Genomic DNA, 13,943 nt, shown 5'->3' with positions numbered 1-13,943 from the left:
CCCTCAGGGTAGCAGTCAGGAAACACCTCCCTGGGCACTGCTGCCAGTCCCAGGTAACCAAGACTTGGACAAAGCTGCGGGGGCCCCAGCAAGGTTTGGCCAGGGGATGGGGGGGGCAGGGCTTGGAGTGGGAGGAAGTGATCAAAGATGGACTATGGTCACTTCACAGTGGGGTCTGGAGATAGCTGTGTTTGCCTCAATCAAGACCATTTGCTCCGAGCTGTTTAGCAAGCAGCTAGAAAGTCAGAATCTATTCACAGGATCTACACCATATATGGTTCTAGGCGCTTCTGCTGTGGCTGTTTTTTCTACAGCCTGTTACTTCACTTTTCTTCCAGGAGCGCTGCCCTGCCTTTGTCCTGTGTGACACGAATTCCCCTTCAGCGTGCAATAATAAAAGTTAACAAAATAATAACAGCAAACATGCATATAGTTCCTACTGTGTACCAGGCACTGTTCGAAAGGCTTTATTCATCTGCTGAATTAGTCCTTGCAATAGTCCTATGAAGCAGAAACTATTATTATCCCCATCTGTCATGGGAACATGGAAGCAACAAAGAGGTTAATTAACTTGCCTAAGGTCACATAGCTAGAAAACGGCAGAGCCAGGATTCCAACACCCAGTCTCCAGACTCCGTGCCCTTCACCACGAACCTATTTTCTCTCTCTCTCTCTTCCAGCCTGGCTTGGGAATTAATAGTTTCACACTCCCTGTCCCAGAAGATTTTTCTGTAATTCTTTCTGGGGTCTCAAGAATTATGAGGGGACAGGTCCTGCCCTTCAAAGATGATGAGTTGTCAAGAAGTGATCATTCCATCATGGAGTCCAGAAAGGGATTGCTTTTGATAAGAAAAAACTGGGAACCCACATACCCATCCTCAAATCCCACCACTGATAAAAACAGTGGGATGAAGAATGAAATGTTATGGCTGAGTTCTACCCCCGTCTGACATCGCCAATCCCTTCTGTCCCTAGACTCTCCGGCAGCTGACCCACTCACCATGCTACCAGACAAAAGAAAAGAAAAAGGTTGGCAGTAGAAAGTGTGTGTGTGTGTGTGTGTGTGTGTGTGAAAGAGAGAGAGAGATGCCTGTGTTAACCTAAGTGCCTATACTGAAGGTGTGAACCTTGTGAAATAACAGAAAAACTGCGTTTTTTTCAAAGTGTATTCAATAATCAGATAACAATGTCACACATAAAACTGGTAAAAATTAAAGTCTGATAACCTCCAACATGGAGGTTGAGACATTGTAACTACATGTCTGGTGGAATTATAATTGCTATAACCTTTTTTTGGAAAGTAAGCCAATATCGTCTGTTGAAATTTTAACTGTACCTATCTGTTGGCCCAGAACTCCACTTTATTTCCCTATTCTACTAAGGTAAAAGCTCCAGTATGTAAAGATATATGTATATGCATGTCAACAGCATTGTGTCAATAAAAAATAAAGGAAGAAAAAAAGATGAAAATGACCGGAATGTCCATCAATAGGGATTGATAGAATAAACTATGGTGCATCAATTCTATATATTTTGTAGTTGTTAAAAAGACATGACATTCTATTAAATGAAAAGAGCAAGTTATAAAAGTAATGTGTAGAATACAATTCCATTGTTTAAAAATAGTAAAAAAAAAAAACCCAACTATTATATACATGTATGTAAACCTGCACATGAAAAAGAAAAGCAGAGAAAGATTCATTCCAAATTCTTAATATTGGTTATTCCATGGGATGATATTAGACATGGATAAGGGGAAGTCATAAATCTTTTAAAATATTCCTATATAACCCAACTTATTTTGACAATCATTGTATTTTTAAATCTAAAGTTCCAATAAAGTACATTAGTACAGTACTAATGAGTGACTGGTGATATGCTCGGGTGGCTTGAGAGGCCATTTATCAGAAAGCTAAATGGTCCTCGACCCAGAGGTCACTCCCAAAAAGAATGAAGAGCTTTTCTCTTAGAGGTCCTCCAAATGGAAATATTCCCCAATGCTCTTTGAAAAAAAGTGACTATTTTTTTTTTTTTTTTTTTTTTTTGGCATCACTGCAATTTCTCTAATGTTCAAAAACATTTTGGGGCACCTGGGTGGCTCAGTGGGTTAAAGCCTCTGCCTTGGGCTCAGGTCATGATCTCAGGGTCCTGGGATCAAGCCCCACATTGGGCTCTCTGCTCAATGGGGAGCCTGCTTCCTCCTCTCTCTCTGCCTACTTGTGATCTCTGCCAAATAAATAAATAAAATCTTAAAAAATATATTTTGTACAATTTGACACTGAAAACATTGTCAACCAGCCCCAGAACCCAGGACTCTATTTCTCCCAGCTGCCAATTGTGCACAGCAGGAATGAGAGTGTGGGGTTGGCGGGGGGGAGAAGGCCAGCTTGTCCCAGCAGCACCTGTCCAGCCTTTGGGCATTAACCAGCAAGTATTTGGAAAATGTGGGGCCCGCACTCCCACACACTCATTATAGCCATTTCCTCAGGACCCTCCCTACTGCAGACGTGTGTGAGGTGCTGACCCCATGGAGAGCCCCTGCTTGCTCTCTTTGGCATTCTGTCACAGGGCGGGGAGGGCACAGAGCATATCCTCTTCAGGAAAGTTTGAAATAAATTTGAATGGTGTGAAGACATCACCTTCCCCTCATCTCCTTGAAGCTAAAGGGGAGGGTCACCTGGGTGGCTTCACGGTTAAGCACCATCCTTTGGCTTGGCTCATGATCCCGGGGTCCTGGGATCCAGCCCTACACTGGGCTCCCAGGTCGGTGAGCCTGCTTCTCCCTCTCCCTCTTCCTGCTGCTCCCCTTACTTGTGTTTTCTCTCTCTTTCTGTCAAATAAATAAATAAAATCTTTTTAAAAAAATAGAAAGCAATTTAGCTATGCAGACCAAGAGCTTAGACCTTTGGGGATAGAAATTCCTCAACTAGAAATTTGGCTTAAGGAAATAACCAGAGATAAGCAAGAATATATTTTTATACAATCTTCACTAGAGAATATTAGTTAAAAAAAATTATGTGAAACAAAAACAAGTCCAGAAAGAGAAGATTAATCACATCGATTACAATGTAACCAGGGCATAGGATATTATCCAACTACTACATACATTGCTTTAAGGCATATTTAATGACAAGGGAAATGGCCATGATACATAGTTAAGTAAAACTACAGGTTTATAACTGTATCAACACCAAGATCCCAATTTTTTAAAAAATATACACATACATGCACTTGATGAAAGATGAGGACACCAACCATAATATTAGCAGTAGTTCTCTGTGGGTGACAGGGGGCACAAGTTCTATTTTTTAATTTTTCTACCTTCTCTAAATTTTCTCCAGCAAGGAAATATATCATGTATCTACATCTATAATACACAAACACATACTAAGTATATTTTAAGAACGGCTTAATATTCAAAGTCTGTCATCTTACTCGCTTAAATTAAGGAAAATTTCTCAATAATTTCAATGGTTCTGCTACACTATGTGGCTAGATACTGTAACGAATATCTAGGACCACAAGCGAATATTATGCACACACACACCCACACTCACACATGTGGCAAGGCCAACAGCGCTTTGGATGTTCCAAAGCTAAGGCAGAAAACTGCCTGATCCGAGCATCGACGCTCCTAGATTTGCGCCAATTCGAAAGCATACAGGTGCTTAGCTGTTCCTGCTTCCCCTTCCTCTTGTTACTTCTTGGGCAAGTCTCTACCATAGAAAGCACAAAGGTGAAGAAAGAAGTAGAAACCAAAGTAGTGGTTTGCCTGTCTATTAGCAGCTGCCATCAGAAGGTTTGGAAGGCCATGCAACCAATGACCAAAATGGGGTTTAGAGACCCTCTGTGGACTTTAACCACTCGTGCTACCCCAGTTCCCAGGGAGAGCTGGAAGCTTCTAACTTGTTTAAGAACCAAAGTACACACAGCTACGTGCCAAAGTCCCTCGCACACGATGGTGTCAGATTCTCCCACGTGTGTGGATCTTGGGTGAAACTCAAAATTGATCCTCCAAAAAGGCCGACCCATTTCTTTAAAAAGGACACTAAATGTCTCGAGTCCTTCCAGGAAGTAAAAGTGAAAAGGGACAAGTCATAAATAATTTAACAAAAGAGGTTTCATTCCTGCAAGAAGGGATTCTATAGAATTTGATAGTTCTGCTCATAATGGATAATACCCAAATGCTTCTGACTAATAACAGATGACGTCAGCTGGGTGTGTTCATGCGCGTGGGCTTGGGTACAAATGTGAGTGTATGTGTACAACTGAGTGTGTATGGGTATGTGTGTATAGAAGTATGTGAGTAGATGTGGCAGTGTGTTTACTTGTTGGTGAGTAAGAGTTGTGGCAGGGAATAGGAAGTAACAGGAAAAGAGTGTAGATATACAACATGAACTAAAGGGAACCGATGTATCTTAGATGATTAAAATGAAGAGAAACTATTTTAAATGCTACAAACATCACCAATAAGGTAACATATTTGATTTAGGTAACTTCCAACACATTGCAAGACAAGGAACATCTCTGTGATCACACAGGAAATTAAATATCACTCCATACTATCCCTAGCCTTACCCAACCGAAGTTCTGGAAGACCTTCAGTCTATGCCTGCTCTATTCCAACCAAGTCCGGTAATATATCAGAAGACTCATCCTCACCAATGGGAGGATCTGGAGAATGACTTCTCCTGTCCTTTACCTGGTCTGAGCTTCTGGGCATGCACATGAATCACACACACACATGCGCACACACAGAGCTACAGCCTTCCCCAACCTTGCTATATACCCACCTGTGGCCACCATACGTGAGTGTTCACCTCCCTCCGTTTCTTGTATGATTCTGCCTTGCTTGGTTCTGACCATCTATCCAGCAACACTAAAAACATTGTATACACTATTCACTGGTGATCTCATCTACACCCCCGGCCTTCTCAGCTGGGGCGTAAATTAATTTTTCTATCTTTTCTAAATTTTCTCCAGCAAGAAAATATTTCATTTATCTACATCTGTAATACACAAACACATACTAAGTATATTTTAAGAATGGCTTAATTCTTAATGCTTAATTCTTGCAGGAATGAAACATCTTTTGTTAAATTATTTATGACTTGTCCCTTTTCACTTTTACTTCCTGGAAGGACTCGAGACATTTAGTCAACTCTGTCACTCCCCTTCTCAAACCCAAATATTGAACTTTGATCCCTATATCAGCTGCTTAGATACTTCTTCAAATTGGAGATGACTCAGGGCACCTGGGTGGCTTATTTGGTTAAGTGTCTGCCTTCAGCTCAGGTCATGATCCCAGAGTCCTGGGATGGAGCCCCGCATCGGGTTCCCTGCTCAGCGGGGAGTCTGCTTCTCCCTCTCCCTCTGCCATTCCTCCCCACCCCTGCTCCTGCTCTCTCACTCTCTCTCTCTCTCAAATAGGTAAAATCTTTAAAAAAAAAAAAAAAATTGGAGAGGACTCCAAACAGTTCCCATTCACCAACACAGGGGAAGCCTCTCCCAGAGGTCCAGCTTTCATGTGCATCCCACCTGTTCAGTCTGCCCCCCGACATACACATACACCAAGATCTGGTCCCTTGACACCAACCCACGTTGAGCTTACTGTCCTTGGCCCCTCACCAACATGAACTCAACTCTTGGCTTAGCCTCCCCACCCCCATACATATATTCATTCATCCCCTAGGTCTGGCCCCATTCATCCCCACTTCTACCCCCCGCCCCCCAGTCCATAACGTAACTGTAACAAAGATACAAGATTGGGTTTCTTTGGCCAAAATATACAACAACTACTACTACTAAAAATAACAACATTTTATATAGTATCACGCTAAAAACATTAAAAAACATTTGCGGACATTTCCCCTACTTTTCACAATCTTGAACTTCCTAGCTCTACTACTCTCAATGTATGATCTACAGATACCCACCGGAATAGGAGAAAAGAATGTTTGAACTCAAATGTAGAAACATATGTACCTATACCTACATGTGAAATATGTAACACCAGTTCAGACTCAAAAACAGCAACGAGGTGGGCAGTGAGTCCATCGGCCCAAGCCCGCCATTACGTAGAATGGAAAGTGGTGAGGCTCAGCACCAATGTCCCACGGAAATTAAGGAAGACCAACAAAATAAGGGCACTAGGTGGAATCCCAGCCCTGTTATCAGCAAGTATAAAGTCCACTATGTAAGGAGCTGGTGTAATACACAGTACAATTTGCGTCAACTTTGTTGAGAACATGGTCTAGGCAAGATGGCAGATGAGAAGTCTGGTCTTCCTCAACCCCTACACATCCTGAGCATAATAAATTGACCCAGGGCACCTGGGTGGCTCAGTCACTAAGTGTCTGCCTTCAGCTCGGGTCATGATCCCAGGGTCCTGGGATCAAGCCCCGTATCAGGTTCCCTGCTCAGCAGGAAGCCTGCTTCTCCCTCTCCCACTCCCCCTGCTTGTATTCCCTCTCTCGCTCTCTCTCTCTGTCAATAAATAAAATCTTTTAAAATAACAATAATAATAAAAAATAAAATAAACTGACCCCAGCCCTGGACACCAGATCCTGGCGTCTCCAAAAAGCACGGTCAAGTTCACAGGCATAGACCTAGAATTCTCCATTGTGTTACCCATACCCTTCACCCCACAGCAATTCCTAAAGCCTGAAGAGGTTTGCAGGGCTTGCCTTTGATCAGCCGCTCAGGTCTTGTCCCAGGTAAGGTCCACATTGCCTGTGCCAAGTGTCCAAAGACAGTGGCGTCCAGAGTAGAAAGCTTGGGCCCCATGATGTACTTCTTGTCACCTGCAGCAGACAGAGCAGAGAGGTCACTGAGTTAGCCTGCACCGCCCCACGTAGTCACCGTGGCATTCAGCACACTGGAATTCTAGGTTTATTTAACTCTTGTCAAAAGCTTTGCAGAGTCAAATGTATGTATCCCCTTTTTCTTAAAAAAAAAAAAAAAATAGAAGCAAAAATGAAACAAATTAATTCTGTGATGGACAAACCCATAGAGTAGCAAAACAGGGAAGTAACTGGGAACATATCAAGAAAAGCACATAAGGGAGGAAGGTTCATGGGGAAAGGGAGATCTGATCACCCACAGACATCTGGAGGCACCTCCTTGTCTCCGACTCTAGGAATTAAAACTTGAGATGCTTGAGAACGCCTGGAAATATGCGTAACCCATCTCAAAGGTAACCCACACCCAGCACACCAACATCAGCACTTATTTTATTAAATTAATACATGTCCTCAGAAGAACTCAAGAAGCCTGGGCTGCACGGCAAGGTTTTCCATGCCGTACCATGGTCTTGGCAATGTTCTCAGCACGGAGCACCAGCTCCCACAGGCAGGACTACAGAAAGAGAAATTCTGGAATTACAGACCCAGCCCTGAGATCAGGCTCACATACAACGATGCGTCACACCACTGCTCCCATCTCTCCTTTTCCATCACTGCTGAACTAGCTCAGTCTTCATCACCTGGACCATCTCCTCCAACCTGTTACAACGGTCCCAGGTCGTCTGCCAAGCCACTGACAGGTGCTGTAGCAAATAGAGGCAACACAGGCGGAACTGGATCCACCTCATTCATATCCTGGCAGCACTGTGATTCACTGTGGGAGCCTGCTCGGTACTGAGCCTCTCAAGAGCCTCAGTTTGCCTAAATGGCAAATGGAAAATGGGGATGATATTAACGCTCATTTTCTAGGGCTATTGTCAGGATGAATGGCATCATGCACGAGGAGCACTTAGCACCATATGTCAGTACCTCAAGCATTAGCTTTCATGAGCGCAGCCCCTCTGTTTCTCCAGCCCATTCCATACCCCACCTGACTTAAATCGCATAAAGTCCTCTTTTCACCACGTTACTCCCCTTCACCCATATGGGTTATGGGTCATAGCCCATAACCGTCAATGGGCTATGAAATGGATTATGAAAGAAAGTCCAAACTCAGAATTCAAGGCTCATCAGGCTCTGTCTCTGACCCAGGTTCCAGCTTTCTCTGTCGCTCCTCCCTCACTCTAGCCAACCTGGGCAACGCTGCCCATTCCCCGGCACACTTCATGCTTCCTAAGGACACATCTTTGCCCAAGCTGTGCCCGCCCCTTTCCCTGTCCTCCACAGCCTGTATGCGCTCCCCACTGCTCTCCATCTGGTAAATTCTATCCATGCTTCAAGGTCCAGCACGAGCCTCCTTCCGAAACTTCCTCTATTTTATCCGGTGCTAACGGGAGTCTTCAGTTCAGATAGCCCTGTGTTCAAATGCTGCTGTTACACATAAACCTGTAAGGCCTTTTATACCTACTAAGCTTAATTTCTTGAGCCATAAAATGGGAGGAACTGCTGGTTGTTTAGGCAAATAAGTGAGATGACTCGAGGAGAGCGAACAGCAGAGAGATCTTGCCTCTTCTCGCCCACTCTCTTGAGTCTTTATACTGTGCTACGTGCTGGTTGGTTTTTGCTTGTTTGTTTGTGCATTTTATCTTTCCAACTAAATGGTAAGTTCTTTGAAAGTGAGAATAATTTCTTATTTTTAATTAAACAAACGCTAATGCAATGTTTACTACATACCAGGCATGGTTCTAAATGCTGTACCCATTTCACTGTTGTTGAGGGGCATGCTGATAAAATTAAGTATCTGATGCCTGCATATAAATGAGCTAGAAGGATAAATGGCTGGAGTTGGGAATGAGAGTTAACAGACCAACACAGCACGATACAAACATACGGAAATGTATCAGATCAACATTTGTACCCCTTAAACTTACATAATGTTTTATGTCAATTATATCTCAATTTTAAAAATAAGTTGCAAACAACAACAAAAAAAAAACAAATGGAGCTGGAGACTATCTTTAAAAAGATCACTTCTACTCTGGATTCCACAGGGACCAAGGAATACCCCACAATATCCCGAACCTAACCAAACTGTCTATTCCGGTGAGGAGAAGAAAATGGTCCATCCCTTGACAAAAATAACAAAGCAAACCTGGGTAAATCATCTGTTCTCAAGAGTGTCAGTTATTTTCTTGGGGCACCTGGGTGGCTCAGTCAGTTGTGTCCGCCTCTTGGTTTCAGGTGAGGTCATAGTCTCAAGGTCATGAGACTGAGCCCCACCTTGGGCTCTGTGAGCAGAATCTGTTCAAGATTCTCTCTCTGGGGCACCTGGTGGCTCAGTCCATTAAGCATCTGCCTTTGGCTCAGGTCACAATCCAAAGGTCCTTGGATTGAGCCCCGAGTCAGGCCCCCTGCTCGTCAGGGAGTCTGCTTCTCCCTCTCCCTCAGCCCCTCCCCCGACTCGTGCACCTGCACACATGCTCACTCTCTCTAATAAATAAAATCTTTAAAAAAAAATTTTTTTCCTCTCCCTTGTCTCCCTCCCTGTCTGCTCCTCCCCACCACTCTCTACTCTTTCTCTCTAAAAAAATAAAATCCTAAATTAAAAAAAAAAAAGTATGAGTTATTCCTTAATGCACCGTGCTGGCTCCATGCCTTGGCCTTAGTGCTGGTATTAGTGATGCAGGTTGGCCAAGGGACCTTGATCCTGAGCTCTCATGCCACTCTGCATGGGCAGGAGGGGCGTGCCCACCAGTGATCCCTATAGGATGGTGCCAGGACTCAGCCCAGTCAAGGCCCAAATGTTCTGAAGCCCACAACGCAGAAGCCATGAGACAGTTGGAGGCACAGCTGTGGAAAGGACCACACACTGTTCAGAGAGAAGAAAAACAAGACAGAGGACAGCTGCAGGGGCTTCCTGCTCAAAAGAAGAAAAAAAAAAGAAAATGTTGATCTCCTTAATTTGATTTAAAAAAGAGAGAAAGAAAGACGGATTGTCTAAGGGAAATGCCAGAATGAAGTGTGTAAATTGAGAGCTGTTGTAGAAACCAAAGACTTTGGAGGCAAGAGGAAAAAAAAATATGAATAAAACAGGACAAAACAAAAACTTGGAAACCTAAAAATAGAGCACCTGGGACCTTGATAAAAAGAAAAAGTATTAATTAAAAAATGTAATCATTTGGAGACGCCTGGGTAGCTCATTGGATTAAGCATTTGTCTTCAGTTCAGGTCGTGATCCCAGGGTCCTGGGATGAGTTCTGCATTGGGCTCCCTTAAGCCTCTGTCTTTGGCTCAGGTCATGATCTCAGGGTCCTGGGATTGAGCCCCACATCGGGATCTCTGCTTGGCAGGGAGCCTGCTTCTCTCTCTCTCTGCCTACTTGTGATCTCTCGCTCTCTGTCAGATAAATAAATAAAATGTTAAAAAAAAAAAAAAAGGGGAGTCTGCTTCTCCCTCTGCCCTTCTCCCTGCTTGTGCTCTCTCTCTCCCCCCTCTCTGACAATTAAATGAATAAAATCTTAAAAAAAAAAAAAGTAATCATTTGAATACATACATCAACTATGCATACAGTATCTAACCTGAATTTCCCGTTTGACATCAGAACACTAACACCGAAAAGTCATGGATTTAGTTAGTAACAGAACTGGACTAAGAAGGCTGGCTCCCAGGTTTTCAGACCTCTAGCCGCAGGCTCCTTGCTCTGTGTAATGGGCCCCGCAGGTCATAATCTCAGAGGTTAACACCCCCTGGAGGATTGAGCTGTAATCATTTACCAAAAACACTGCTTTAGAGAGGAGGAAGTATGGAATACAGGAAAAAAGAAAGAAAAGAAGTCTAGGGCTTTTTAAAGGTGCTTCCCAAAAAACTGATAGAATTTAGCATTTGTGGAAAATGTGGAATGGTAGAATCAAAATCACACACAAAACAGTAATAAATTTTTAAAATATCAAAATAGTTTTTAAATTTATTAAATTTAAAAAATTTACTGTGACTGTAAAAATGTACTGTTACTGAAAAGTGCTCAAGTACCAAATGGCAGGAAGATTTTTAAAAACTTTATCTTGAAAGGATTTTAGACTTACACAAAAGCTGCAAAAACAACAGAGCTCCTGTGTACCCCTCAACCAGCTTCGGCCAATATCAACATCTTAGACTACCATGGTCCAAGTATCAAAACTAAGAAATTAACATTAACACACTATTAACTGCACCATAGACTCCATTCACATTTTATTCGTTTTTCAGCTAATACCCTTTTGTGTTGCAAGAGCCAATCTAGGATCCCACACTGCTTGTAGGTGTCATGTATCCTTACTCTCTCCTCCAATCTGCAAATGCCCCAGTCTCTCCTCGTCTTGCATAACCCTGAGACATAAAGAATACTGGTCAGTTATTTTGTACAATATTCATCAATTTGAGTTTGCCTATGGTTTTTCACGATTAGATCAGGTCACATATTTTTTTTTCTTTTTTTTTTTTTAAAGATTTTTTTTAATTATTTATTTATTTGATAGAGAGAGAAATCACAAGTAGGCAGAGAGGCAGGCAGAGAGAGAGGAGGAAACAGGCTCCCCGCGGAGCAGAGAGCCCGATGCGGGGCTCGATCTCAGGACCCTGAGATCATGACCTGAGCCGAAGGCAGCGGCTTAATCCACTGAGCCACCCAGGCGCCCCCAGGTCACATATTTTTGCCAAGAATCCCATGGAAGTCCTAATGTCACCTTCTGTGATGGCTACTTTTATGTGTCCATGTAACTGGGTCACGGAGTGCTTATTTGACCAAACATAATTCTGGGTGTTTTTGTGAGGATGTTTTGGATGAGGTTAACATTTAAGTGGCAGACTGAAAATCGCAGATTACCCTCTTTGGTGTGTGTGGGCCTCATCCAATCAGTTGAAGGCCTCTAAAAAGGGGGGGGGGGGGTGCTGACTCTCCCCAGGAAGAATTCCTAAGAATTCTCCTAAGGGATAATTCCTTCTGTCTTCAAAAGGGAACATAGGGTTTTTCCTGCCTTTAGACTCATATGGAAACATGGGCTCTTCCTGGGTGCTGAGCCTGCAGGCCTTTGGATTGGAAACACACCCTCAACTCTCCTGGGTCTCCAGCATGGAGTCACCCTGAAGACAGGTCAGCTTATATAACCTCCTTACAAATTTTTATACTAAATATATATATATCCCAAATATATATATATATATTTATTTACATACATCCTACTGGTCTGTTTCTCTGAAGAAACCTGACTAATATACCTCCTTAGGGCCTATCAGAGGGACCATAATGTCCATGTGTCTTATCACGGTGATGTTAACCTTGAGTATGTGGTGAAGGTGGTACCTGTGGGTTTCTTCACTGTAACGGTACTACTTTTCCTTTGCAACTAATAATCCTGGGTGAAATCTTTTGAAACTGTATGAATACCATGTTTCCCTGCAAAGTCTGGGCCGCTGATTTCAGCATCCACTGGTGGATGTTTTCTGAAACAATTATTATTATGTTTGCCTCGTCAGGATTTTCTATTTTTCTCACTCTTCTACATTTATTGATTAAAACTCTACTATTCCCTGCATCCCTCATTTGCTGATGTATTCAATTATTTATTTATGTAAGTATGTATTCATCAATACTTATTTTATTCTCTGGCTTATAATCCAGTACTTTCATTATATATTTTATCGCTCAAATTGTTCTAGCTTTGGCCTTTTGGACACTGGCAGGAAGTAATTTTAAGAGGGAAATTGAATTTAGATTTGACTCTGCTTAGAGACAAAGAGGCCGAGCTAAGGTCTCTCAAGACTGCAACACTCCCAGCTTTCACCAAGTGGTTCCAGATCTTGCAGCCAGACGTAGCAAAAACAAAACACTAAGGGCATTTCTGAAGGGCACAGGCTTTGGGGACAAGGCAACTCAAGCTTCCTTTTCAGTAAGTAAACTATCCCTGCTGGCTTCTATAGGAAGGGACAGAAACAGCTGAGAGAAACCTGAGTACCTGTGACTCCTTGCCAGCCTCCAGGTTGGGAGTGAGGACCAGAACACTGGTGAGCAGAAATGAAGGTTGAAAATACCAGAAACCCTAGGAGGTGAGGGATATCAGGCTCCCTGAGGGATTCTCCACCAGAGGCCAGTCTCCAAGTGCCTAGAAAACCTCCATGAGGGTGCAGAGCCCTCCTGACTGAGGGCAAGCCCACATCACAGGAGAGTGTGGAGTACATCCAGCCAATGAAGGCAAGGTGACTTCAGGTGCCTTCAGGTGCCCAGGATGATTTCACAGGACTCCACACCTGGATCTTCAAGTGGCCATTAGGGAGCAGAGACCAGTGAGGACATGCAAGGACAGTGACCAAACAGTCAGGAGAGAGGGGCCATGCAGACGAGCCCACGGCAGGGGCAATAAGAGTTGGCCGCACTGAGGGTGGGGGATACTAGCTAGTCCTCCGTATTTCTAGAATCTGATCCTACCTCTCTTGGGTGGTCTGGGCAGTTCTTCTCCATGGCAAAAGCCATGATACAGATGCAGTAACCATTGGGGCCCCCAAGGATGACCACAAAGTGAGTGGGGAGTGCGAAGTCAAGAATAACAAAAACGTTCTGGAGCCCTAAAGGATATTTGCTCTTTGTACCTCAGACTTGAGCTGTGATTGGATTTTATAAGATTCTGGTCAAAATCTTAAGTGACCCCATTAATCCAAGGTTGCTTATCCTGACCTCCAAGCCTTAGCCGGCTTGATATCTTGATATCTTCCCCTTCTCCGCTATCTTCCATTTCTCCTGTCATGAACAGCAACACAGGGCCCACCAGGAGACACCAGGACACAACAAAGATGAGAGTATATGGAAGAGGACAGAGCACTGTTGGCCAGCTTCCTTCCCCTCACCAAGGACTGCCTGAGGGGATGGGTGGGACATGACAGGGAAGGGTGAATACGAGAGCAGAGCACACAGTTGCCCAGGGAGAACTAAATCAACATGGAGTCTGAGAAGAATGGTCAGAGAATCCAAGCCTAAAGATTCAGGCCAAACTGAGAGAACGAGCTGTAGAGTTGAAGCAAGCCAGGCTCGGTGAGCAGGGGAACCAAGGAAGAGGAGAAAAGAAGAGAGCA

The 13,943-nt window shown here is 43.5% G+C and overlaps 1 protein-coding gene across 3 annotated transcripts in view; it reads right to left on the bottom strand.

Annotated features, from left to right (window-relative positions):
• The window catches only part of FAXC (failed axon connections homolog, metaxin like GST domain containing), a 76,405-nt gene that overhangs the window by 10,402 nt on the left and 52,060 nt on the right, over window positions 1-13,943 (bottom strand). For all 3 annotated transcript variants that reach the window (XM_046005451.1, XM_046005450.1, XM_046005449.1), the window contains one exon: window positions 6,687-6,803. In XM_046005451.1, the coding sequence (XP_045861407.1) occupies window positions 6,687-6,803 (117 nt within the window). The remainder of the gene's footprint in view (window positions 1-6,686; window positions 6,804-13,943) is intronic.

The sequence above is a fragment of the Meles meles genome, chromosome 5 (assembly GCF_922984935.1).
Source record: "Meles meles chromosome 5, mMelMel3.1 paternal haplotype, whole genome shotgun sequence".
NCBI classification, from domain to species: domain Eukaryota; kingdom Metazoa; phylum Chordata; class Mammalia; order Carnivora; family Mustelidae; genus Meles; species Meles meles.
Note: the sequence above shows the minus strand (reverse complement) of the source record. Positions and strands in the feature narration are given on the sequence as shown.